General features: G+C 50.6%; 8 protein-coding genes across 8 annotated transcripts; 4 read left to right on the top strand and 4 right to left on the bottom strand.

The window, feature by feature from the left end:
* Positions 1–286: 286 nt before the first annotated feature.
* Positions 287–1,464, top strand: dprC (the record flags this gene model as incomplete). The annotated part of the gene is made up of 3 exons (XM_043294747.1): positions 287–434; positions 494–1,251; positions 1,312–1,464. The coding sequence occupies 3 exons, from the start codon at positions 287–289 to the stop codon at positions 1,462–1,464; spliced, it is 1,059 nt and encodes a 352-aa protein (XP_043150682.1).
* A 913-nt stretch (positions 1,465–2,377) lies between these two features.
* Aud_009902 (uncharacterized protein) lies at positions 2,378–5,056 on the top strand (the record flags this gene model as incomplete). The annotated part of the gene is made up of 1 exon (XM_043294746.1): positions 2,378–5,056. The coding sequence occupies one exon, from the start codon at positions 2,378–2,380 to the stop codon at positions 5,054–5,056; it is 2,679 nt and encodes an 892-aa protein (XP_043150681.1).
* A 327-nt stretch (positions 5,057–5,383) lies between these two features.
* On the bottom strand, positions 5,384–6,620 carry Aud_009901 (ATP phosphoribosyltransferase; the record flags this gene model as incomplete). The annotated part of the gene is made up of 4 exons (XM_043294745.1): positions 5,384–5,619; positions 5,675–5,812; positions 5,865–6,504; positions 6,600–6,620. 4 exons carry the CDS (start codon positions 6,618–6,620, stop codon positions 5,384–5,386), a joined length of 1,035 nt encoding a protein of 344 aa, XP_043150680.1.
* A 723-nt stretch (positions 6,621–7,343) lies between these two features.
* Positions 7,344–7,587, top strand: Aud_009900 (40S ribosomal protein eS28; the record flags this gene model as incomplete). Its single annotated transcript, XM_043294744.1, has 2 exons — positions 7,344–7,404; positions 7,478–7,587. The coding sequence occupies 2 exons, from the start codon at positions 7,344–7,346 to the stop codon at positions 7,585–7,587; spliced, it is 171 nt and encodes a 56-aa protein (XP_043150679.1).
* Positions 7,588–8,905: 1,318 nt separating this feature from the next.
* Positions 8,906–12,417, bottom strand: msh3 (mismatch repair protein MSH3; the record flags this gene model as incomplete). Its single annotated transcript, XM_043294743.1, has 3 exons — positions 8,906–10,387; positions 10,452–11,548; positions 11,625–12,417. The coding sequence occupies 3 exons, from the start codon at positions 12,415–12,417 to the stop codon at positions 8,906–8,908; spliced, it is 3,372 nt and encodes a 1,123-aa protein (XP_043150678.1).
* A 674-nt stretch (positions 12,418–13,091) lies between these two features.
* On the bottom strand, positions 13,092–14,912 carry Aud_009898 (uncharacterized protein; the record flags this gene model as incomplete). The annotated part of the gene is made up of 1 exon (XM_043294742.1): positions 13,092–14,912. One exon carries the CDS (start codon positions 14,910–14,912, stop codon positions 13,092–13,094), a length of 1,821 nt encoding a protein of 606 aa, XP_043150677.1.
* A 672-nt stretch (positions 14,913–15,584) lies between these two features.
* Aud_009897 (Rab geranylgeranyltransferase subunit beta BET2) lies at positions 15,585–16,820 on the bottom strand (the record flags this gene model as incomplete). The annotated part of the gene is made up of 5 exons (XM_043294741.1): positions 15,585–15,624; positions 15,678–15,802; positions 15,855–16,306; positions 16,377–16,662; positions 16,722–16,820. The coding sequence occupies 5 exons, from the start codon at positions 16,818–16,820 to the stop codon at positions 15,585–15,587; spliced, it is 1,002 nt and encodes a 333-aa protein (XP_043150676.1).
* Positions 16,821–20,405: 3,585 nt separating this feature from the next.
* Aud_009896 (putative Rho GTPase activator (Bem2)) lies at positions 20,406–22,536 on the top strand (the record flags this gene model as incomplete). The annotated part of the gene is made up of 4 exons (XM_043294740.1): positions 20,406–20,937; positions 20,997–21,678; positions 21,731–21,825; positions 21,875–22,536. The coding sequence occupies 4 exons, from the start codon at positions 20,406–20,408 to the stop codon at positions 22,534–22,536; spliced, it is 1,971 nt and encodes a 656-aa protein (XP_043150675.1).
* Positions 22,537–23,206: the final 670 nt, after the last annotated feature.

Below are 23,206 nucleotides of genomic sequence, written 5' to 3'. Positions count from 1 at the left end.
GACTTGTCTCTAGCTCTAGAAGAAGTCTAGAAATTAACAGGGCCATTGGCTTTATTATTATTGCAAGAGGCAGAGGGAGCATAATTGCATTGTTGATTTATGCAGTGCATAAATTCATTTATTTATTCATGACGTAGTTATGCACGCTATCTTATCGATAAGGATTTTCTTTTTTCGGATATAGAGAGGTGCAGCCACTGAGCAATTTGTACGACCTCATGCCAGCTCAAGGAGATTGAATTGGCCTCGTATTGAATAGATCAAGCTTTTTTCATCCAGACAGCCTATGATCTACGGAGTACCACTTGGGAACTCATCCAAAGAGCATGTGGTCCCCGACAGAATATGGGGTCAGCCTGACGTCACCGGTCAAGGCGATGATGTCGAAGGTGCTGAGCATCAAACTGGGGCAAACTATAAGAACGTCTACCGTGGTATTCGACGGACTTTTAATCCGAACACTGAATATCAAGTTACTATCTCAGATAAACAGATAATTTCCGGATCTACAACATGAGTACCACACAAACACCTTATCAGTCCTCCATCGGAGGCTACAACCAAGACCCCAACTCCACCACTCCCATTGGGACCAACGTCAACACAGCAGCTAGCACCGGAGACCCTTTCACTGGACCTGCCTCCAAGTCAGCCGGACCACATAACTCCAACGTTGCCAACACTCTCGATCCCCGCGTCGACAGTGACATGAACAACCGCGCCCAGTACGCCCCAGGCCTGACCTCCTCCGGAAACGTCCACCCGGGCGCCACACAGAGCTACGACAACCCGAACAGCTCCAACGCGGGCCCTCACAGCTCCTCGGTCATGAACAAGCTCGATCCCCGTGTCGACAGCCAGACCGGCAACACGACCTCCAAGACGACCAACCAGACGGGTACAGGCGCCTCCCGCAATCCTACCGACACCACTGGAGTGGGCGCAGGCGCGGGTGTCACGCAGGGCTCCTCGACCACCTCCGTCGGAACGCCTGGAGTGGAAGATAATCGCTCACGATATGACCCCAATGTATCAGGGTACAACCCAGCGACTGGGTCTGGATACGCGACTACCGGCGGCGTGGGCCACCAGCCCGCCCCGGGATCCAGCAGCTACGATAACCAGGACTACCGAGCTGAGTATGCGCCCAGCACTGAAAACAAGCAGTATACTGCGGATGGACAGGGCCGAGCGGCAGCCAAGGGCGAGGGGATTGGCCGTGGGGTGAAATCGGCCATTGCTGGCATTCACGTAAGTGGACCCGCTACGTTCTCTGGTGGGCGGAATGAGTATTAACGAGGCCTTCGACAGGGTGCTGGGGAATCGTTGCGGGGAGCAATCAATACAGCTGTTGATACGGCATTTGGTCATGAAGCAGGCGCAGCGAAGAATGAGGCCATAGCGAATAAGGGTGAGCAGGAGATACGGTCGGGTACGCTTTCTGGCCAGAGGGAGACTCGCTAGGCAGTCTGCGTTTACTTTGTCATGAATGATGATACCACAGTTTTTGTACTTTGCAGTTGAGACTACATGAGATTGTAACTAGATTGTCCCTTACTCCATACCGTCATTGTGCTGTGTCGCGGAACATAATGTGTCATACCTATGTATTCGTATGTTCAACGCATTAAGTTATGATTCAGTGGCGAGGTAATGGCCAGGTCCAAGTTAAAGAGAGTTTGATTTATCTGATCTTCTCTGGAATGTATGGGGGGCGAATATCCTTCTATGACGTGCCCAACGGGACTGTTCACTAATGATATCGTATAGCAGCAACAACAAATATATATAGACAGCACCATGGAACACAGCATCCAAACACAATAATCAGGGGCTAACTGGGTCAAGATCGAATCAAGCATTCTCCAGTTTCTGCTTACCGGCGAATCATCATCATCCCTCAATAGCTTCATCCACAACTGCTGGTGAGTGCCTTCCGGGAGCTCCGGAGGCTGTGCAATTTCAGTGGAACCGAGATTTTTTTAAAAAAAAAAGGAAACAGAATGAAACCAACAGAAGGTTCGGTTGGTTAAAAAAGGATTATGAATCATTATTGGTTTTGAGAAGAGAGAACCTTGAAGGAAATTCATCATCTTCTTTATCATCAACATCAAACCAAGCAACTTCTACTGCCATTTTTGAGACAGATACGAATACGACTACGACAAGTTAGAGCTTCATCGCCTCATCCCAGCTCAGACATCTCCATCTCCACTTGTTAGACTGCCTTAGTCTCTCACATGCAAATGTCGTGCTAGTTGGCTTATTTATATATCATTATCTGTCTTCATTGTCGTTCTTGTTGCATCATCATCACTCTCGTTACTACGCATGGACAAAGTCATCCACCAACACCAGCACCCTCAACTTCGACATCATGCCGCTCTCGCTGGTCAATCCGGAAGACCATGACCAGGTCAACGCCATTGTGGATGCATCTTCCAGCCCGGAGGATCGCTCTCCGATCCTCCAATCTAACTCCGACAGCGATGAACTGGGCTACCACTCCGTCGATGCAGCCAAGGAAGATGAAGCCGACGAGATGGTTGGCGTCAGTATCGGCCCGACGCAGAGTCGCATGAAGGCCCGTTTGACGCCCGCGGAGGAGAAATCTCGCGTCATGGAGCGCAATGGCCAGTATTTTGATGTCATTCCTGACACTGTCGTCGAGTCCGATGGTCTCTTCCTTCCTGAGATCACTTCTGAACCGGAGTCGCTGCCGGAGGCTCGGGAATCCCAAGCGCATCCGCCAGAGAAAGCTGGTCTACAGGACCGTGCTGCCCTGGCTCGGAATGGGGTGCACCCGAGCACTATCTCCCCGGCAAAAGACGGTCAACGGACCAGTTTCACCAGGTCGATCCTGAAGAATGGACTGCCGCGTCCTCGGGCCTGGTCCGGGGATGCTATTTCCAACCTGCGGCTGAAGAAGTTTCTGCCGGATCTGGGTTCTTTGGCGAAACGATCTTCACTGCCCTTTCGGTCAAACACCTTGCATAACCGAGCTCACAGCCAGACTGTGAAGCCTATGCCGTCCGGAATGGCTCTTGAACAGGCCCTAGCGGCCGCTGAACAGCAGCGGCGGCGGTCGTGCTCAACGCCAGGCCCGCATCCACCTGCTGCGGAGGAGCCAATTCCTGAATTGCGACCTTTGAACGGGATGACGACTGCGAAGCATTCATATACACGAAAACCCAGTAATTTCTCCGGGCACGCGGCCTCGCTCAGGCGGTCCTCGTCAGACCAATCTTTGTACCTGAGAGCATCGTCCACGGCGTCGTCCCTAGATCAGGCACCCCAGTACGAACACATTCATTCTCAGGTCAACAGTCGTTTCAAGGCCATCAAGGACAGTCTCCAGGACTCTAGCAGCCGGCTGCTGAGCATGCCCACCTTGCACCTTCAGGATCTCCGCAGCGAGTGGGGATACAAACCATTTCTCAGCGAAGTCACCCAACGAAAAGGAGTCCCGCAGACTGCCGAACCGCAGTCCCACCGGGAGATTCTCAGAGAAAAGACCTCGCAGTCGCGCGACCAATCCCCACGCAATAATTCTGCCTCGACGCATCCCATACTGGCCGAAGCCATGTCCGAGTTGACCGGCGACGTCGTCATCTTAGGAGGCTACCGGGGCTCTATCCTGCGCTCTGCCAAACCGCCCCATCGCCAGCTGTGGGTTCCGATGAAAGTGGGACTCAATCTTCGCAAGGTGGATCTTGAAGTCGGCTTGAATCCGGAGGACGAAGAGCGGATGGAGGAAACGATCATCCCCTCGGGTGTGTTGTCGAATATCGGGCCCGTTGATATCTGCCGCCGTCTGATGAAGCGCCTGCATAAGTGCGACAACGCCGTCAATGGCAAGCTCCGTGTCTGGAACTACGGCTACGATTGGCGACTAAGCCCGCACCTACTTTCGAAGAAACTGATCAAATTCCTGGAAGGCCTCCCGTCCAACGCTCCCGATGTGCCACCCGAGAGGAGAGGAGCGTATGTCATTGCGCACAGCCTGGGTGGTCTGATTACGCGCCATGCCGTCAACCAACGGCCCGAGCTCTTCGCTGGCGTCCTCTACGCAGGCGTCCCCCAGCACTGCGTTAACATTCTCGGGCCCCTGCGCAACGGAGACGAGGTCCTTCTGAGCACCCGGGTGCTCACCGCGCAAGTGAACTTCAGCTTCCGGACGAGCTTCGCCCTGCTCCCCGAAGACGGCCGCTGCTTCATCGACAAGCGCACCAAGGAAGAATACCGCATCGATTTCTTCTCCGTCCAGAGCTGGGACGAATACCGCCTCTCACCCTGCATCAGTCCCGCCCTGCCCCCGCTGACAGCCACCCGCGGCTTCAAGGACAACCTGCCCGATCTCGGCATCCGCAAGCGTTTCACTACCGTCCTCGGCAGAGACAACGGCTCCGCCGAAGAAATCACCGACGCACCCACCCGACGCAGCACAGACGGCCGCGCCGTCCACCACCCAAACTTCCGCGAGAACGCATCCCACGCCACCGACCCCGTCTCCGACGTTGCCAACAAGGCCTCCGCCATGGCCCCGACAGGCGACGGCCTCGTCGGCCCCACTGCCAACCTGCGCGGTGCCACGGCACCCAGCAAGCTCGCAACAACGTCCACCATCCCCCGCGCCACGGCCCTCGCCTACCTCGAGCGCACCCTGGCCGAGGTCAAGCGCTTCAAGCAGGAGCTCGCCTTCGACCCCGCCCACCAGGCCGAGAACCGCTACCCGCCTGCCGCCGTGCTCTACGGCAAGTCCGTCCCCACTGTCTACGGGGCGCGCATCTGGTCGCCCGACCAGATCAGGCGCCAGGACGCGTACGACGACCTGGCCTTCGCGGCCGGCGACGGCGTCTGTCTTGCCTCGGCGGCGATGTTGCCCCCGGGTTACCGGATCATCAAGGGCGGGCTGGTCAAGAGCGAGCGCGGGCATGTTGGGCTGCTGGGGGATTTGGAAGGTGTGGGCCAGTGTCTCCGGGCTTTGGTCCGTGGCCGACGGGAGGGCGTCGGATTAGGGCCGGGGCCTGAGCCAGAGCCTGCGCCTTCTTCGTAGGCTCTTGTACGGACTGCATGCATTTGATACCCTAAGCGCTTGTTTTATGATGACGACAATACGAGTAATGACCCGACTGCTATCTCTGCATGGCGTCTTTGTATACTACATCTCCAATCGTTCATATATAGAAGATAGACATGTATAAACGTATCGATCTATCCCTGCTATATTTTATGATCGGTTTCATTTTTCTCATATAGCCATGGTCTATAGTATTCCGCCAACCGCCAAGATGATCCTCCAAGTTCAATAGATATAACGATACCACAAATCACGCGCCGCATAGAATTCTAAAAACGAAGAAGAAGAAGAAAAAAGTAAATTCTAACCCGTTCTCGAGTTGGCAATGTTGAGGACCAGAATGTCCGATGCGCCGACCTTGAGCAGTTCGTCCATGACGGTCGCGATCTTCTTCTTCTCGACCATGGAGCTGACGGCCACCCAGCCCTCCTCCTCCAGAGCGGTGATTGTGGGCGCACGCTTGCCGGGAGTAATCTGAGACGCAACCGATAGCCCGGAGCGGGGAATGTTGTACTGGCACAGGACGTATCTCTGAGCGGCTGTAGTGAGAGGGTGAGCATTTGGCCATTCAATAAAGATTTAGGGGGGACGTACTGATAACACCACTGATCCGAGACGTGATCAAATCAACAAGGGAGTTCCGGGTTGACCGAGACTTGACCAGCACGGCTGTGCTCTCGACGACAGTATCAATGGCCTTGAGACCAGCAGCCTTCATGGTCTCGCCGGATTCTGCACTCGTTAGTCTTGAACTCAACCGAGGGCAACCGCAGTAGAAACATACCAACAAGATCGACAATACCATCGGCCACACCAAGAGCACAAGCAGCCTCGACACTACCGCCAACATACTTGATCTTGGTGCTGAGCTTCTGCCCAAACTCTACGCCCTCCAGCCGAGAGAAGAAGGCCTGTGTCAGCGCCGTGAAGCTGGTCACAACATTCTTGCCGATCAACTGCTTCGCCTCCACGATGTCGCCCTTCTGCGGAACCTGCACCTGCAGCTTGCACCCGCCGAACCCGAGATCCATAATCTCCTCGACACCAGAGACCTCGCCCTCGGGCAGCTGCGCATCATGTTCGGCGACCTGGTCACGTCCGGTGATACCGAGATCTACGCGGCCCTCGCCGACAAAGGTCGGGATGTCTGCGGCGGGGAGGAAGATGAGGGCAATGGGGAGGTTCTTGACTAGCGCGATGTCGAGCCGGGTTTCGCGGCGGAATTGGATGTCACTGCCCGACAGGAGGTCCAGGGTAGCCTGTTGGAGACGGCCCTCTGTTGTGAACAAGAGGTATGAGTTAGCTGGGGAGTCTTCGTCGTTGCGATCGTAGGGTCTTGAGATCAGAGAATGGAATTGCGACTGTGAAAGACGAGGTGAGTCACGGAGGGAACTTGCTTTTAGGGACCGCGAAGAGGAGTCTTCCTTCGAGGCTGAGAAATAATGTTAGTCAATATGCGACACACATATGATATAGCAATTGAGTCTAATCAAGGGTCTGTTCTTGGTGGTGAGGTCACGTACTGGTTGACGAGATCCATGTCTAGTGACGATCAAGGGCGCGGGGTAGAAGAGACTTTTGTAGGGAATCGCGGCGAGCTTAGAGGGGGAAAGAATTGATATTATCCACGAGCGAAATCAAATGGTCAGCGGAAATATTATACAGTAAATCTAACGGGAATTGACTGGCGCATCGGCGACGTGCTGACCGGAAAGTTGCTGGTTTCCACGAACGAAATCGGAGTTCAGGTTCTGACTCGAACGGTGAGGGGCAGAGGAGCAGGACAGCCAGGAATTCAACGCAATTGCGACTACATCTGTTAAGGTAAAGCTATATCTAGTATGCACATGGAAGCCAAATCCATGAATACAGGTTCTACGAATCACATTATTTTCTTGAACCACGAGGATCCCAAGGTTGAACCTGGAGTTCTGCCATCAGAAAAAAAAAAGTGGCGGTTGCTCATCGGAGACCAACCGATGCCTTGAGGCCTGAATGCTGCCTTGCACCACTATGCCTGAAATAGGACTCCGTGATGCCTGAATTCCCAGGTGTCAGTTAGCCCTGAACCCTCGCGTAAAGTTCCAATTCCCGCGCTATTCCCAAAATAGAAACCCACACAAGCCCGCAAATTCCTCGCTTGCAATCACAGTCCACCACACCACTCTACCCGTACGGCCTCATCTAACCCACCGAACGCCGCCATCTTCCCTTCTATCCCGTCAAGTCAACCCTCTCGCTGTCGTCGAGCCCAACCTCCAAGATGGATTCCGCCAAGCAGCCTGTTAAGCTCGTCAAGGTGACTCGTGTTCTCGGCCGTACCGGTACGTGTGATCTACAATCTACAAACAATGACGGATGTCGCGTGGAATTCGGTATAATAACTGCTCGCTTTAGGCTCCCGTGGTGGTGTCACCCAGGTCCGCGTCGAGTTCATGGATGACACTTCCCGCAGCATCATCCGTAACGTCAAGGGTCCAGGTATGCGATTTCCGTTGAGCGATTGATTTTTGGAGGTTTTTTCTTTCGGTGGTCCTTGTATCCCGGCCGACAATCCGATTGCGACAATTCGAGACGGAGGAAGAAACTGGTCATCTCAGTGCAAGAGCGAACGAAAAAAGGAATGACTGCGAATGCGGACGCGACTGCAAGCCCAAACCATATTGAAACCGGATACCGGGGACCATCGGAGGGGAAAACCAGGGTCAAATATTCAAGAAGTGCATGGGCTAACTAGGAACCTCTGTCGCAACCTACAGTCAAGGTCGATGACATCCTCTGCCTGCTCGAATCCGAGAGAGAGGCCCGCCGTCTGCGGTAATTCCGTGTCGATTTTCTCGCCGAGTTGTCGTCTTTTATTCCCCTCTCGAGGCCGTGTACGTTTGCTTGCGTTGGAAATGATTCTGGGAGGTCGGGAAAGGCAAAAGTTTTTCTAGCAATGAGAAATGCGTGGCTGGGTTCAACTTTGCATGGGCTGATGCGAACGAAACGGTTGTGATACTTTGGCTTTCCATCCAAATCTTTCTACATATCCTATCTGTCTTCGAGATATCAGGGAATAAAAGAGAGAGCCAACGGGGAAACCAAGCTCAACCCTTTCTAATGAAACGCAAAAAAATTCGAAAGCAACGATGCACGAATGGACGGACTTTTCTACCTTGATCCCTTTTCTTCGTGCTGTCAACTTGTCGCTTGTCATACACTTGATCGCATTGCCCTTCTCGAAGGTGACAGGCGAGTAGAATTGTCCTCTGGTTGATCTTCCGTTCAGGGTGGCTTGCATGACATGGGTTAGAGAAGATCTAGATCACTATGAATCGAGGACAAATATATGACGATCACGCAACCACGTCCTCCTTGCATCGAGATTGGATCTAGGTCTTCCCTGCAGGTGAGGGCTAGTTGGGACAAATTGAGACTGCATTGATAAGAGGTGTTGGTCGTGACTCGCTGCGCAAGTCCAACCTCTGCCAAATGCAAGTCGCACTGAGTCCTACCTTTTTCCCAGTCGAGAACAAGCTAACCGACCCCTACTACGTCGCGCCTTAGTAAGACCCGAATACTAATGTAGTAAGTAGGGGTCAGTATTACGTTCCGTGCAATGATCGCCAGCCATTGATATAGATTGTAACGCGTAGTAGCGCGTAGTAGCTTTCGACCTAAGTCTACATTACCAGGTTGACCGATTGTCAACATGAACTAAACTACGGTTGCATTTAAGCTGAACATACGGCGTAAGGATTGATCTTTGAGCCCGATATATGTGGTCACTATATGTACAGTAATGCCAATTCCCCGAAACCTTTCGCCGGTCTGCAAGTCGACCTAGAGCTCCTCCGCGTTGCTGATGAGCCGTTCGAAGAAGTCCTGATCCCCTTTGGCAGGATCCTCCATCAATCCTCCAACAGCCGTAAGAAGTCCGGCAAGTCGACGACGGCGAATCCGCTCTTCTAGCTCCGCACTCTTCTGCCTGGCCACTTCGAGTAACGGCGCTGGTAGGTTCGCCAACCGCGCCACGTTCAATCCGTAACTGCGATGCGCCACACCCTCACCGACCTCGTAGAGGAAGGTGATCTCCTCCTCCTTGCCAGAACCGGACTCGGTGAATCGCATGTGCACGTTGCGAAGTTCGTGGTCCGGGAAGGACTGCGCCATATTGGAAAGATGCTGATAGTGGGTGATAAAGAGGGTCAGACTTCGGATCGTCCGTACCATGTAATCCAGAACCGCCTGCGCGATGGCAACCCCGTCATGAGTAGACGTACCCCGGCCCAACTCATCAAGGATGACCAGCGAACGGGGCGTTGCCTGTTTGAGGATGTCGGCCGTTTCTGACAGTTCGACCATGAAGGTCGATTCACCCGCCAGCATGTTGTCGAAAGCTCCCATGCGAGTAAACACCGCGTCCAGCATGCCGAGCTTCGCGGACCGAGCGGGCACGTAGGAGCCAATCTGCCCCATAATGGCAATCAGGGCTACTTGCCGCACATAACTGGACTTGCCGCCCATGTTCGGACCAGTGACGAGGAGGGCACGAGTCTTGTCGCTATCCAGATCAATATCGTTGGGAACATAGCTATCGAGCAGAAGCTGCTCCACCATTGGATGGCGCCCTTGTTGCACGTGAATACATGTTTGGTCGGTATATTCGGGCTTAACGTATCCTGGCTGGCTAGCAATTGCAGCTAGTGAGAGCAAACAGTCAAGCGTCGCTAGAGATTGAACGCAGTCACGGAAGGACTGATAATTAGTCGCTATCTCGGCCAGAAGAGCCGCGAACGCTTGGTCGCACGCTGCAGCCAGTGCTTCCTTGTGCTGATCTCGTTGCCGTAATAGCTGAATGACCTCTGGCGTATGAAATCTAGAAAGCTTCTTGGTGCCGCTTACCTTGACCCATGATGCCGGCACTCGTTTGATGGCCGCTGCAGTGTTCTCAACCTCGATCAAATACTCGATCCCTGACGAAGTAACGTAAGTCACCTTCGGCCACTTGAGGATCTCAGCAGCGACAGAGCGATGTTCGTCTAATTCATGTTCGACGCTGGCGATCCCGAGCTTGTGTTCGCTAATTTCTTCTGTTTCCTCTGATTCCCGAAAGAATTCATACTTGTCGTCGTTTCGCGCCGCATGCATATTGATCTTGTTCAGGAACTTGATAACATCTTCCAATATTGACGGCAGTCGAGCAATAGCCTCACCGAGAATTGGCGATGTGAAGCCAGAGTCCTCAGGGGTCTTGACGTCAACGTACTCCCGTGCAATGGTCTGCAGCGTCTGGAGAACGGTGAGGAGCTCTGGGCGCGTGCACTGCTTCCTCGTTAGTAAGACAATCCGCCGCAGGTATATTCAACTCTCATGTACATGTACATACCTTCCCATAGTAGATCCGAATCAGATTCTTCTCTAAATCGCTCTTGATCTTTCCTAGCAATATCTTCAGTCTCTCGACCTGCACAGTCCTGTCCGGACTCTTCAGCTCCTCAACAGCATCCACCCTTTCCTCCAGGCGCTCCTTGTCCAGCAAGGGCCGTCCGACCCATTTTCGAAGCAACCTCTGTCCAAATCTAGTTTGAGTTCGGTCCAATGTCCAGAAAAGACTGCCTTTGGCCGAATGATCCGTCTGGTTCTGGTAAATCTCCAAACTGACCAAGGTATTCGCATTCAGCAGCATGTGTGATCGAGAAGAAAAGTGTTGGAAATACTTGGTGAGCTCGAAAATGTGCTCCAATCCGTACTCTGTCAGATGCTCGATCATAGCCGAAAGACACACCGTCACCTGCTCGGTCAAATTAAGCACCTTTTGGAGTAAGTTACTGGCTGGCGCATCGTCCGCAGTATGGGCTGCCTTCAGTTTTGCAGCATAAAAGTTTGCAACATGACTATGTGATTCGGCAACTGCGGTCTTCTTCTTAGCGACCCTATCCACGCGGACTTTGTCGCCAAACGTATTCAGCTTGCTACCAGAGAGATGTTGCACAAGTTTCTCTGTAGCCTTGGACAGTTCTCCGACAATGACAAGTTCGCAAGGTGCGATATGAAGTAATCTAGTTTCGACCTCACTTCTCATAAATCCGTCCTCAAAGTCATCGTAGATGATGTCACCGGTATTCGGCTGGACAGCGACGATACCAACATGTACTTTTTCGTCGTTGCCCCAGCCCTTTGCATTTGTTTCAGTAATGCATAGCATGTACCCGGTAGCCGGGGAAGCACCGCCTGATGCAGCTGGCGTAGCGCCATCCAACCCCTCAACATCGTCTACGTAAGTACCCTTCGTGTATAGGTTGGTAAGTTTTCGGGAGAAAGGAGCATTGCGATTGTCTCCAGCAGCCTTGAGGGCGGCAGTTTCCAGCTGCCTCACCACGCCGACCTTGTATCCAGCTGTTACGAGACGTTTTACATGCACGTGTAATCGGTGGACTGGTATACTAGCGGATGCGAAGCGATCGAGATGAGCTTCGGAGGGATCTGTTGGCAATTGGACGCCCTTTAGCAATCATATCCACAATGCAGGAAAACAGAAGGAGTATTTGAAGTGACTTACGTTCATCAAACCTCATTTTGCCAGGTATGCATACAATACTCAATTCCTTAGCGGCGATCCTCGCATCCTCGCCAAAGAATCGAAACTTGTAGCCCACCTCAATCACCAAAACTGCGTCCATATGCTTGCGCTTGATCTCAATCACTTGCTTCTCCAGCGGAGTCAGCTTGTTCCCACCCTTCTTTGACGCACCCTTCCCCTTTGATCGGGGCGGAGGTGCCGGTTCATCATCCTCATCGCCTTCCGCAATTTCCTCCGCGCCAGAAGGAGCCTCAGTCGCGGCATTCCTACCTATTCCGATAAGGCAGTCAGCTCCTCCCAGCTTCTTAACAAAAAGTCTGTGTAGTTTCTCGCGTTCCAGCTGACGCTGCCTCTCTTCCGGATCGTCTGCTTTCTCGATGATTGCATCATCAGCAGGAGAGCTCGCAAACTTGTAAAGATTGGTGCGCTGGCTGCTGCTTGATGAAGGGTCTGGTCCGCGTGCAGCATTCGACGCTTCTTTGATATTGCGTCGAAGCCCGTTCGCGGAATCAACTCCGTTCGATTTGACCCGCTTCGGAGCCGGAACCACTATATCCTCATCCTCGTCGTCCATCAAATCATTTTGATCCCTTGTGATTTCACGCAACGGCACCTCTGCCTTTTTCTGGCTCGTCGCTCCCTCATCTTCAAGGTCGTTGGTTCTCTTCTCTGTTGTCGGCGCCCTCTTCGTGAAGAAGCTGGAAATGGTCTGTTGTTTACGCTTGAGACTCTGTGAGGATGGCGGTGATGACTGCGATGATTTTAATGTCATTTTACCTCGCAAGAGTCGCTGTGGACTTCGGAGTCAAGAGGTCAACGCGAAGCAGGGTCAGATTAGAGGCGTGGAATTTAGCATCGCAAGTATAGAAGTGGCGATGAGTCTTCCAATATCTTTTGAGCGAGCGGTACCAGGGTGCACCTTATTGGAAAGCCTCTAGATATTTTCTTCATTAATCAGCTAGATTCAATGCTTCTGTAGACGATTTCAGGTTGCGCTGGACACAACTTATTTATTCCGCTGCGTCATGGAGCTTGACGCGTGGAGAACACGCTAACTTATCATGCGCGCGATCTGATCTTAATGGTTGATTATCTAATCATCTAATCAATGTATGTGTTATCGTATACAGACAATTGTACAGCATGCAACTCCATCCTACCGGACCCCGACGCTCTGCTCCCTGTCAAAATGTATAATAGTACAAAACCCTTGAAGTAACTGAAAAACACGCTGGTAGCAAAGGCAGATTCTGAGCCTAGAATCATGTGCCTTTTGGGAGACAGAAGTCCGTGTGGATACTGGATGATAGCGAGTGCTAATTTATAAATAAACAGGTCAACGGTCCTGTGGCGGGCAAGGGTCAGTTATTCGCGTTCAAGCGTGCCACAACAGATGCGCTTTGAGAGAGAATGATGTCGTTGGAGAAGATGTCTCCGTTGCAGAGACTAGAGAGAACTCGCGTCCAAGTAGAGCTGCTCAAAGTCGTCTTCTTCAATGTCTGATATAGTCGCCTCGGGCGATGTAGCGCGTGTCATAGAGTGCAATCGGGAGGGATTACGGCTATTAGCATCAAATATTGGGTTCTCAGCGGGCAGCTTAGGGGCTGAGATAAGCAATGGATTGAACGTATACCCAGCGTTGAAGCCATAACTCTCAAAAGGACTCAGTCCGTTGCTTTGGCCTCCTTCGAAGAAATACTGCGATGCATAACCTGTATCGCCTGCGTGCTGCAACCTAATCGACGATTGCCACAGTAGAGGGGATTTACCCCGGCTGTGAGCGTCTAGCATAGGGTCGATGTTTTCTTTCTCTGCAGAAGCATAAGCGAGCCTTCCCGAAGGTAATGGAGCCTTATTGTCCGGAAATCGGTTGACACCCCTTTCAGCTGTTGCTCCACGCCGAAAAAGAGTTTCTCGGGAAGGACTCGATATTCCAAAGCGCAGATATGGCTCATTGTAGCTGGATATGTGCTGGCTAGATTCGTCCTGGAAAACTGAGAACCCATTTCGAGCTCTGGAGTCGAGCCCACTCACCGCCAGGCTGAATTCTTCCATTTCATCTCCATAAGTGGAGTGGAAATTAACGCCGTAGTTACATGGCAACTGAGCCCCAGGATTTCGTGAAGCCTGAGAATTATATCTGACCAAGCCCTCTTCGCGGCGGATAGCCGTGCGTTTCGCAGCTTTCTTGCTCCTTTTCCGATCCTGTCCACGTGGAACATTGGAGTCAACTTGGGAAAGTGCACGCTTCGGGCGGGTGGCTCGTCTTTTAGGGATCGGAGTCTCTCCCTTGAGGGGACTGCTGTCTTCAACGTTGCCCGATATAACACGTTGCTTTCGCAGGATGCCTGTTGGCGAAAAGACGAGTTCCGTGGGCTCCACACACATGGAGGTCTTTTCCATCATCTTGAGTATGCTCTCGTCTTTCTTCTGGTTGCGTTTACGCCTCATCTGCTCTGTGGCAGAGTCAAAAATATCCATGCCAGGCCACAGTACTCCCTTCAGTCTTGTCATCTCGTCCGCCCTCTCCTTGTCACCTCCAAATAGCCTGAGGTAATCAAAGCTTCCATTGTCGTCAACAAAGGGGTCGTCATCGATGGAACTCCTGGTCAGCGGTTGGAGATTGTTACCAGATATGTTTTCTCGTTTCATTGGCCGGCTCGGCGTGATTTGCGCGTTGGAGACACCCTCCTCTTCGGATTCAGAGTCAAGTTCCTGTTTACATTGGTTTGGTGCAAGCTCTTGGCGCGGATCGTTTGAAGGCAGGGTATAGCCAGTTCGGACATGAAACTGAGGATCAGGAACCGAAGAAACAGCTGATGTTTCATCATGACTGGAAAGAGTAGCATTTCCGCTCCTCACATCGGGGTCGCCGTTCAGATAAGGGTCAGAAAGGCGTGGGTCAAGGAACGCAGGTAAAGGCTGATGAGATGGAGGGCATATGGCTCTAGGCGTATCTGTTGATCCAGCACCCCGTCGAGCAGTCGATGATGTAGCAAGTGCGAGCGCATTCCCATGAGACTTCCTTTTTCGAGCCTCCTTGGATGCCATCCGATCAGAAAGCAGTTTGGCCAAGTTGTTGGCCTTGTACCATTTGTCGTATTCATGTAGGAGGTTCCTGGCTTCAATTTCTTGATGGCTTCGCACTTGAAGTTTGAAGTAATGGGAAAGATGGGCCTTCGATGAGACGTGGGTCAACAAGTGAGACACATCGCTGAATCGAGCCCGTTTGGGACAGATGTTGCATTGAAGTGCTTCAGCATCCATCTTGGGCAGTCGGAATAAAGGATCCAACCCGAGCGAGTTCTGAAAGGAAGTGACAATTTAGAAATCTAGCCCGATAATTGCACGAACGGAAAAGACCAGAATAAAAATCCAAGATAGAAAGACTGGCCCTGACCGAGAAGACCCCGCCTGCTTGCAGAAGAAGTGACGGGGATGAACGATACTTTGCCTTGAGATTCCCATTCGCCCTCCGAGCAGGTGTTTTAACGTGCGAAGGGACGTGCCTGCCACTTCCGACGTAGCGACTCAAACGTCGGTGCTTCGTGAAAGGGCTGCCTGTGATTAAATGACTGGATGTTTGTATTGGGAAGGTGGCGGCCCATGTCTACAGCAGTCAACATCAGTCAACGATGAGGACTGATTGCAAACAATGGAGGACATATTTTCGATTCATCTCGTCAGCTATCTAGTAAAAATGAAATTAGATTGTGCTCTGCGATACATTGTGCCAGTGCGTCTTAGCAGCCTATTATCAGGCAATTGTGGAATGATATGAAGCGGAAATAAGTCGCAGTGGCCATTTCTCTTCTCCTGCCTTGTATCCCATAGTCCATGGATGGTAAAGAACAACGGGTTATTAGATTGCAGGAGGTTGAATTGTTTACGGTTGGGGTCAATGTCGAGAGATTTGAGCTATTACCGGCTGGAAAGGTGCTACTTCAAGTATTTCATTGTAACTGCTCTGGGCATACAACTACTTTGGGTCAGCAAATATGTGTCAAAGGAGAAAGCGTGCAGGCGACTTACTAGACAGGATCTACTTCCTGGACGCCTTCGAATTTCAGGAGACTCAAGCCAGCAATTGCAAAGTGCGTATGGAAGACATCAACCATATTACCTGGACGGTCTCCGAAACCGCCAGCTTCCGGATCCTGCATCGAATCAGTTCTGACGACACTCTGTTAGACAACGAGGCGAGCACACCTGACAGCGCAGAATATATGTAGCCAATTTGTGGCCATCGATCCAGTGCAGTCTGTCAATCATCGCTAAGCTGGACCCAACCCACCAACTGTAACAGGCATCTGGCAACTTCTCAGGACGTCCATTCAACCCACCATTGTCCAATTGCCTTTCGCTGAGCCAGCTACCAAGACGATCCTTGTTCACAAGGTCCAAACGTCCAGCAATGGCCAACGTTCCCACGCAGGTGAAGACCTGTCCAGCATGGGACTCGGCACCGGGACAGATGCCGTATCCTCCATCCAGGTTTTCACACTTCTGAATGTAGGCGACGGCTTTAGAGACATCGATCAAATTCAGAAGTCCTAATAATGACAAGGCATTGAAGGCACCATAGACGAAACGGGTATCCAATTCACCCCATTCGTCGCCCATGAAGGAGCCTGTCGTCCTGTCCTGTAGCCCTGCGATGACTGCGATTGTTTAGTATGATCGAGGTGTGAATTGAAGATGACTACAAGAGAGTGGGAAGCAAAATCATACAAGATGCAACTTTTCGCTTGCCTCCCAGACCACGTTTTTCCAGCTCGTCCACCGCATCTAGGGTTACGAGTATCTGCACGGCTGAGACAGTGTAAAGCATGTGTGCATCATGGCCGGGTGCAGCTCCGAACCCGCCATTTTCTCGCTGACAGGAGAGAACAAAGTCGATGGTCTCTTCCCGAGGAAGAGCTTCCGGGAAGCCAAGAAGATGCAGGGCTGTCAAGCCCCAGTATACGCCATTCAGACGAAGATGCTCTGTGAGCCAATATTCCAGCTCATCCCGCCTCTAGCGTCACCTGTCAACCATCTTCCCCATCATTAAGAGAAGATATACGTATCACGCACGCTGTCCAGATTCCTGATGTACTCCACATGTTTCTGTACACACAACGTGTGATCTGGAAGACTGCCAACAGCTCTACCAGGACCCGAGACCAGAGACATGTTGAATTCCGGTCTGGAGAATTATTTTACTCGGCAAGAATAGCTTGGTTAGTATTTCAGAGCTGGAAGTCCTCTCTTATTAGCTCGGATTCAGGTTCGGTAGGCGAAGCAAATACTGTATGGTCCGCTCCACAGCTAGATAGATGGTCGAAGCATTGAAGGCAACCGAATTACACGGATTGTTCTCTGAGCGAACTGGCCAGAAGAGGCTAGAGCATGATAGAAATCAAATCTAATTGAAAAATGAACCAAAAAAAAAAAAAGCCACAAGGGCAGTCCGGATTCAGAAGCTAACAAGACGCCTGGCTTCACTGATTGTATTAGTATGGCTTAGGCGAATGGCAGCCTCCATGGAAAAATTGGAAGGGGATAAATTTCTTGCAGTGGAAAACCGCTACTCGCTAGTTGGCAACGGGCTTTTTATCACGTGACTTAGCTGCACCAAGCCATGCCAGGGCCAGAGGGCGGGGCATGTTTCAGAAGGGGCATTCAAAGACAGGATCGCCATGCTCGCCAAGTCTCCATGCACAATTGAGTCCAAGAGCGGTGTGAAGTCATGTAAGAGTGAACCATGTGAATATGTGAATCGTTAGTTATAATATCCAGATAATGTCAGCTTATTGTCTGATTTTCTGTGTCCATACGTCCACGAATTTATCTTTTGAACAGGAGGCCTTATGACTTCTGAGGAAGCTCTATATGGGCGACAGGGTTAAGTAACCATCAACAGGTGCATACGTATCTGGTTACTTGCATAAGAAAGGCGATCAGAGAAGCTACTCCATGCTACATACTACTGTTCTCTATCTTCAAGCACAAAATAGTCTGTCTCTGAGGACTTTCGTAACTATCAACGACTTTCGTTGTATATCAAATTGTTGATAGTCTATTTCTTGCCTTCATCAATTCTGTGGAATGCCATGATCGCTTTGCGCACAAGATTGAAAGTTCTTGAGGCATTAGTCTGCTCCGTAAGCTGATACACCAATAGAGTGAGAGATCGGCCTGGGCCTGTGAGAATCCAGTGGGGTAATGGAAGTGTCCTTACGTTTACAAACGGCAGATGAATAGTAGACAGTAGATTGGTAGAGACTGAAGACACCAGACTCTGGTGAGAAGTGAGACTTGAGACATTAGGTACCTCTGGTATGATTACTTTTTTGATCGTGACCCACTGGTTGTATCAATGATCTCTTTGACCCGTGGTTACGCATTTGTATGATAAACAGGAGCCACGACGGAGTACCATGGTACACATTCTATTCTGGTGATGCATAGCTAAGGTCAGGTTGAAAAAACAGACTACGTACTCTCTTGCGTGTATAAACTATGCTGATGATAACTCCCCCTTTCATAAATCAAAAAAAAAAAAAATTTTGGATAACAAGTTAATGCTGGGCGATACCAACTTAATTTACTAGCCGCCAGGTACCTTAGGTAGCCATCCATTCCGCCCTTCTGATATTGAATGCAACCTGGTGATTCGGCAAAATGAGTCAACTCGACCCTCCGGCAATATTCGGTTGACCAATCCATTGACCCAATCGCATGCCCTGAACCGGAGTCTACATCAGCCCGCCCAAGGCTCCAACTGTCAGAGCCAATTCTTTGACCACTGGGAATTTAGATTTCGGTGTGAGGACCAGTGGCTCTGCCCGGCGGTAGGCTGTTTGGTGCCTGTATAAATCCCCTGAAGTAAACAAAAAGCGAAGTTGGTAGGAAGTCTGGGAGGATCTTACAGTACAAGAATAGACGCTCAATAGCTGAGTACTCCATATTGCTTCAGAATTCAGTAGAGAAAAGAATCATGAGAGTAAGGTTCCATCCATAGTGGTCGTCGTATCACAGAAGCATGAATACTGCCTGAGACAACTCCATTGTACCCTGTACCATTGTGTTAAATGTTGATCATCAGCGTCCTTCTGCCATTTAATCGAGGATTGGCATCACCATGACATAGCGTCATCAAACCAGCCACGGACACAGATGATCTCCTTCTAGGGAATATGCTTTATTTGTCTGGATCCAAATCTCCATGACGATTACTGCAAGAATATGATCCAGATTGAATATTATTATTCAATGCTCTGACAAGCACGTACTCCAAAAAAAGAGGCGGCACCTGAAGTGTCCACTAGACATTTATAGATCCATAGAGCAATTTCCAATTCGCTGCCATCTTCAATCGCCACTAATTCTCCCCCTTTTCTTAGCTTAACACACAGCCGCGCTTGCATTATTATTGTTGTTGTCTTATCTAACTAGCGCCTGTCAAGGACTCGAGGAATGTGTCGTCGCTGCGTCGAGCAAGTCAGCGAGCGACACTAACTACAAGATATCTATTAGATACTTAGTTTGTCTACTACTCCGTACTCCAGTCTGTGCGGGACCCATCCATCCTCTTGTGTCCCTCCTGCTCCATACTACTGCTATTGCTACCTTACTACTGTAAGCCCCTACTTACACAAGACCATCCATTCTACCCATTCATAGCGACTTTTTCTTTCGTTTTTGCTTTTGGAAGAATTGTAACTCCTATCGGGATTCTTCCACTTCTCTTTGACGGTCCTTCATTCATATCGAGCCACTTGGAAACTGTCGCGCGTCGCTTTGTACTCTCTTCACCGACCGCCCCTCGATTCCACAAGGGGAAAAAAAAATCCCACAAACATACACAAAATTTTCAAGGCATTAATCAAGCGTACATTCGTTCAATAATCAGTGCCTATAACATCGTGGGCAACGATTTCGTGGATCACCCGTCTTTAACTGCGATTGATGGAAAGCCACAGAGAATAGGCCTGGGCAGAGAGCTTTCAAGAGTATGAGGGGTGACGCACTTTGGTAGGTCAGAATGGTGTCTTTGTTGAGCAAATTCAGGCCAGACTCCCACTGTCTCTTGTGATGATCCCTTTCCTGGAAGGATGCGCTTCATCAATGGTTATCAAGGGGTTCAGATTATGTCAATGTCAGCTTTATTTATAGCTCGCCTTGATTCATTCTGAGACCCCTACATTCAGCCATGCTCCTTGCGGTGAAAGACATCATCCTACATACTTTTTATCTCTTCGTTATTCATACAGCCAGGTTTGCTCCTGACCATCTCACTAATGGTCGTGCGACTTCTTGACAGATCTCAACCCCCGAACCATATTACCCCTTCAACGGCGATCCGAACCGATAGTGACCATCCGAGCATCGAAAGAAGTACTGGAAAGGCTGGTTCCGTTCCAATACTTCCATCACAGTGATCTCAGAAAACTGTCTCTCTGGCGCCCTTTCCTCTCGGACATTTCTTGAAGGAAAGTCGAATTTGGTTCATCATCTAGACGACTGGAAAAGTGTCAGACGGGTAAGTCCATAAGCCTGGGGCTGTTTACTCATGTGTCAGCTCCCTGTGATTTACCTGTTGGTCAAAGTCTCGCAATTTGTGCTGATCCATGCTGTTGCGCAGTAGTCGATTAGATTCCCCTCATAGAGCTTGCACATCCAGTGGGCACTTGATATATCACTTTTCCCGCCCTGACGTGTTTTCCCGCGATATTCCTTCAGGTGAATTACCCGGCGAACGACGCACGTCTAAGAATGCCTTCGAGACAGTCCGCCGTGCCCAATTTAGATCTAAGCTCCTTCACTCTACAGGCGAATTCGAAGAACTCTTCTCCACTTTCGCCCGGTGGCCAAAGCTCCGACAGAGCTAGTCCCCTGACACCCCGTTCTCCCAAATCGTCATCCAGCTCGCCGTTCTTCAAGGGAGCGACCATCCGCCCTGTAACACAAGAGTCCAATAGCAAGTCGAGCAGTCCTACTTACCCACTCTCCTCTGCTCAATCGGCGGAACCCACAACTCCCGGTTTCACAGCCATTCCTCCATATCCTCCTTCACCAAGGGATTCTCCCAAGCACAGTCGCGAACCGTCACGCTCTTTCTTTGCAAACCTCAAGGCGCCGAAAACTGCACACAGAGCCCAGCGCTCAGACGGTTCGGGAAGTTCAAGTGACAAGCCCAAGAGCCGGGGCAGTTCTCGGGATCGCAGAACACAGATTGCTTCCAAATCGTACGAGTCGACGCCAGATCTTCCTGGTACAATCGAGCGCGCAGCTCAACAGGAAAATAGTAAGCGTCTCGCTTCATACAATTTAATGCGTTTTAGTTTCTATTAATACTAATGGCAGTGCTGATAGACGGTGATACGGTCGAAAGCAAGAATCCTCAAACGCTAGAGACCAAAAAGGTTGGCAACGACCTTGAGGCCGGAAATCCTGCGAAGAAGAACAAGCCGCGCTTTGCCAATATCTTGTCGCGTTCTCGCTCCATTAGGCTGGACGACTCCGCGTTAAACAGAATAGCCAATCGGCGTCCGTCAGCGACCTTAATGAAGCTTGAGGAAAGCAACAAGCAGGAGGCGGATATGACCCCCAAAACAGCTACGTCCCGACAAGACCGCGGCTTCAAGGGAGCCGGGAATGCTGCAGTGCGTGCCTATGCCGTCGACCGCGCCGGAGAGCCAGGCAGTGTTCAGGCTCGGAAAGAAAGAAATCATGTCGGCTCAATGGTGCCCTCTGCTTCACTAAGTCAGGTGTCAGGTGCCTCTGCTGCGCTGTTTAACAACCTCAAACAGTCTTCCAGTGGAGCTGCAGACAGACTTGGAAAGGCAGGAAAAGGATTCTTTGGGAAGATTACCAGGAGCGGAAGCACAAACGAACGTGAATTACTCAACGATGATAATTATGTCTGCTCTGTCATCAACCTCCCTCTTATCGAGCAGGCCAGACGAACACGCATAGCAAAGAAGCTGGAAGACTGCCGAGACAAGACTGAGTTTTGGATGCCTGCGTTGCCATATCGTTGCATCGAGTGAGTTGCCATCCGATCGAGTTGGGCCTCATTTTTACTAACATCACATCAGCTATCTCAATTACAAGGGCTGCGAGGAAGAAGGACTTTACCGCGTACCCGGTAGTGGTAAAGAAGTAAAGCATTGGCAACGGCGGTTTGATACAGGTAAGCTGGGCTGGATAAGCTGTCATGTCTCTTATCGCTAACTGCGCAGAACTCGATATCAATCTTTTTGACGAGCCAGATCTTTATGACATCAATACAATTGGATCTATGTTTAAGGCTTGGCTACGGGAGCTACCCGACGAACTTTTCCCGAAGGAAACCCAGGCCATGATTGCTGAGAAATGCGAGGGCGCAACTACCGCCCCGCAGTTGCTGAAGGATGAGCTTTCGAAACTGCCACCCTACAACTACTACCTTCTCTTTGCAATCACCTGCCACCTCAATCTCCTTCACTCGTATGTCGATCAGAACAAGATGGATTATCGGAATCTCTGCATTTGTTTCCAGCCTTGCATGAAGATTGACGCCTTTTGCTTTCATTTCCTCGTATGCGACTGGAAGAATTGCTGGCAGGGTTGCTGGACCGAGAAAGAGTATCTGCAGATTGAAAGGGAGATGGACGAAAAGGAAAAAGCCCCATCTTCGAAGTCGGGAGCTGTTGATCACTCTTCTCCACCTTACTCGGATGCTAACGAAAGAGCCATATCTTCTTCCGGCAGCAGTCAAGCAGCTGCCGAGGATGAACCAACGTACCGTCCTGAGACTGCCAAGAACCGGAAACAGAAGCCCAAACAGATTGAGACTACACACACAAGGAGCATCTCCCAGCTTCCCGAGCTCGGGCCCCCCTTGTCTCCGATTCAGATATGACCTTGATTCTCCGCTCAGGTCAATATTTGGTGAAGTTAGCCGTTGTTGACACTGCTGGCCTGACAACTCTCAAGCTACATCAACCGTCCTCTTTCCAAAATTCTCCGATGCGTTCTTCTTGCCCCTTTCAGAAAGCATCCTGCTTAAGACACGGACTGGATCCGATGTCAAACTAATCTTCTTGTGGTTGTACATTGACTTGACATTTTCCAAGATCCTGCTTGCGATTCGTGATTCTCCCTGCTTCGCCATCTTGGTTTCTCTTTTCTCCGCACACAGTCGCGGAAGAATTATCGAATCCAACATTTTCTCCGGTGCACTCATCACATCCTTTTTCTCATCTCAAATGTGGTACTTTGCGAAAGAAGTGCATAGATCGGCGCCCTCGGAGTTGGGTTATGGATTTTTCATACAATTTTTTGGTTGTACAAATTGCCTCAGCTAACGTGCAGTATCCTGGTGGCCTGATTGTTTTGCGTACATGTACTTGAAACGTCACATTTACTCTTCTTTTGCCATTTGATTCCCAGCTCGGAGCTTTTTCTCGATGTTTCTTATTTCCGTTGCATGCATACCCCTTACGCCGTCATTCTTTACTTGTTTGTGCGCCGTTTGTGTGCCTCTATCAGCTTCTTATTGTAAAATATCCCAACGGAACTCTTATGCGTCA

The sequence above is a fragment of the Aspergillus udagawae genome (genome assembly GCF_001078395.1).
Source record: "Aspergillus udagawae IFM 46973 DNA, scaffold_8, whole genome shotgun sequence".
In the NCBI taxonomy this organism is placed as follows: domain Eukaryota; kingdom Fungi; phylum Ascomycota; class Eurotiomycetes; order Eurotiales; family Aspergillaceae; genus Aspergillus; species Aspergillus udagawae.
The sequence above is the reverse complement of the archived record's forward strand: the minus strand, read 5'-3'. Positions and strand labels throughout refer to the sequence as shown.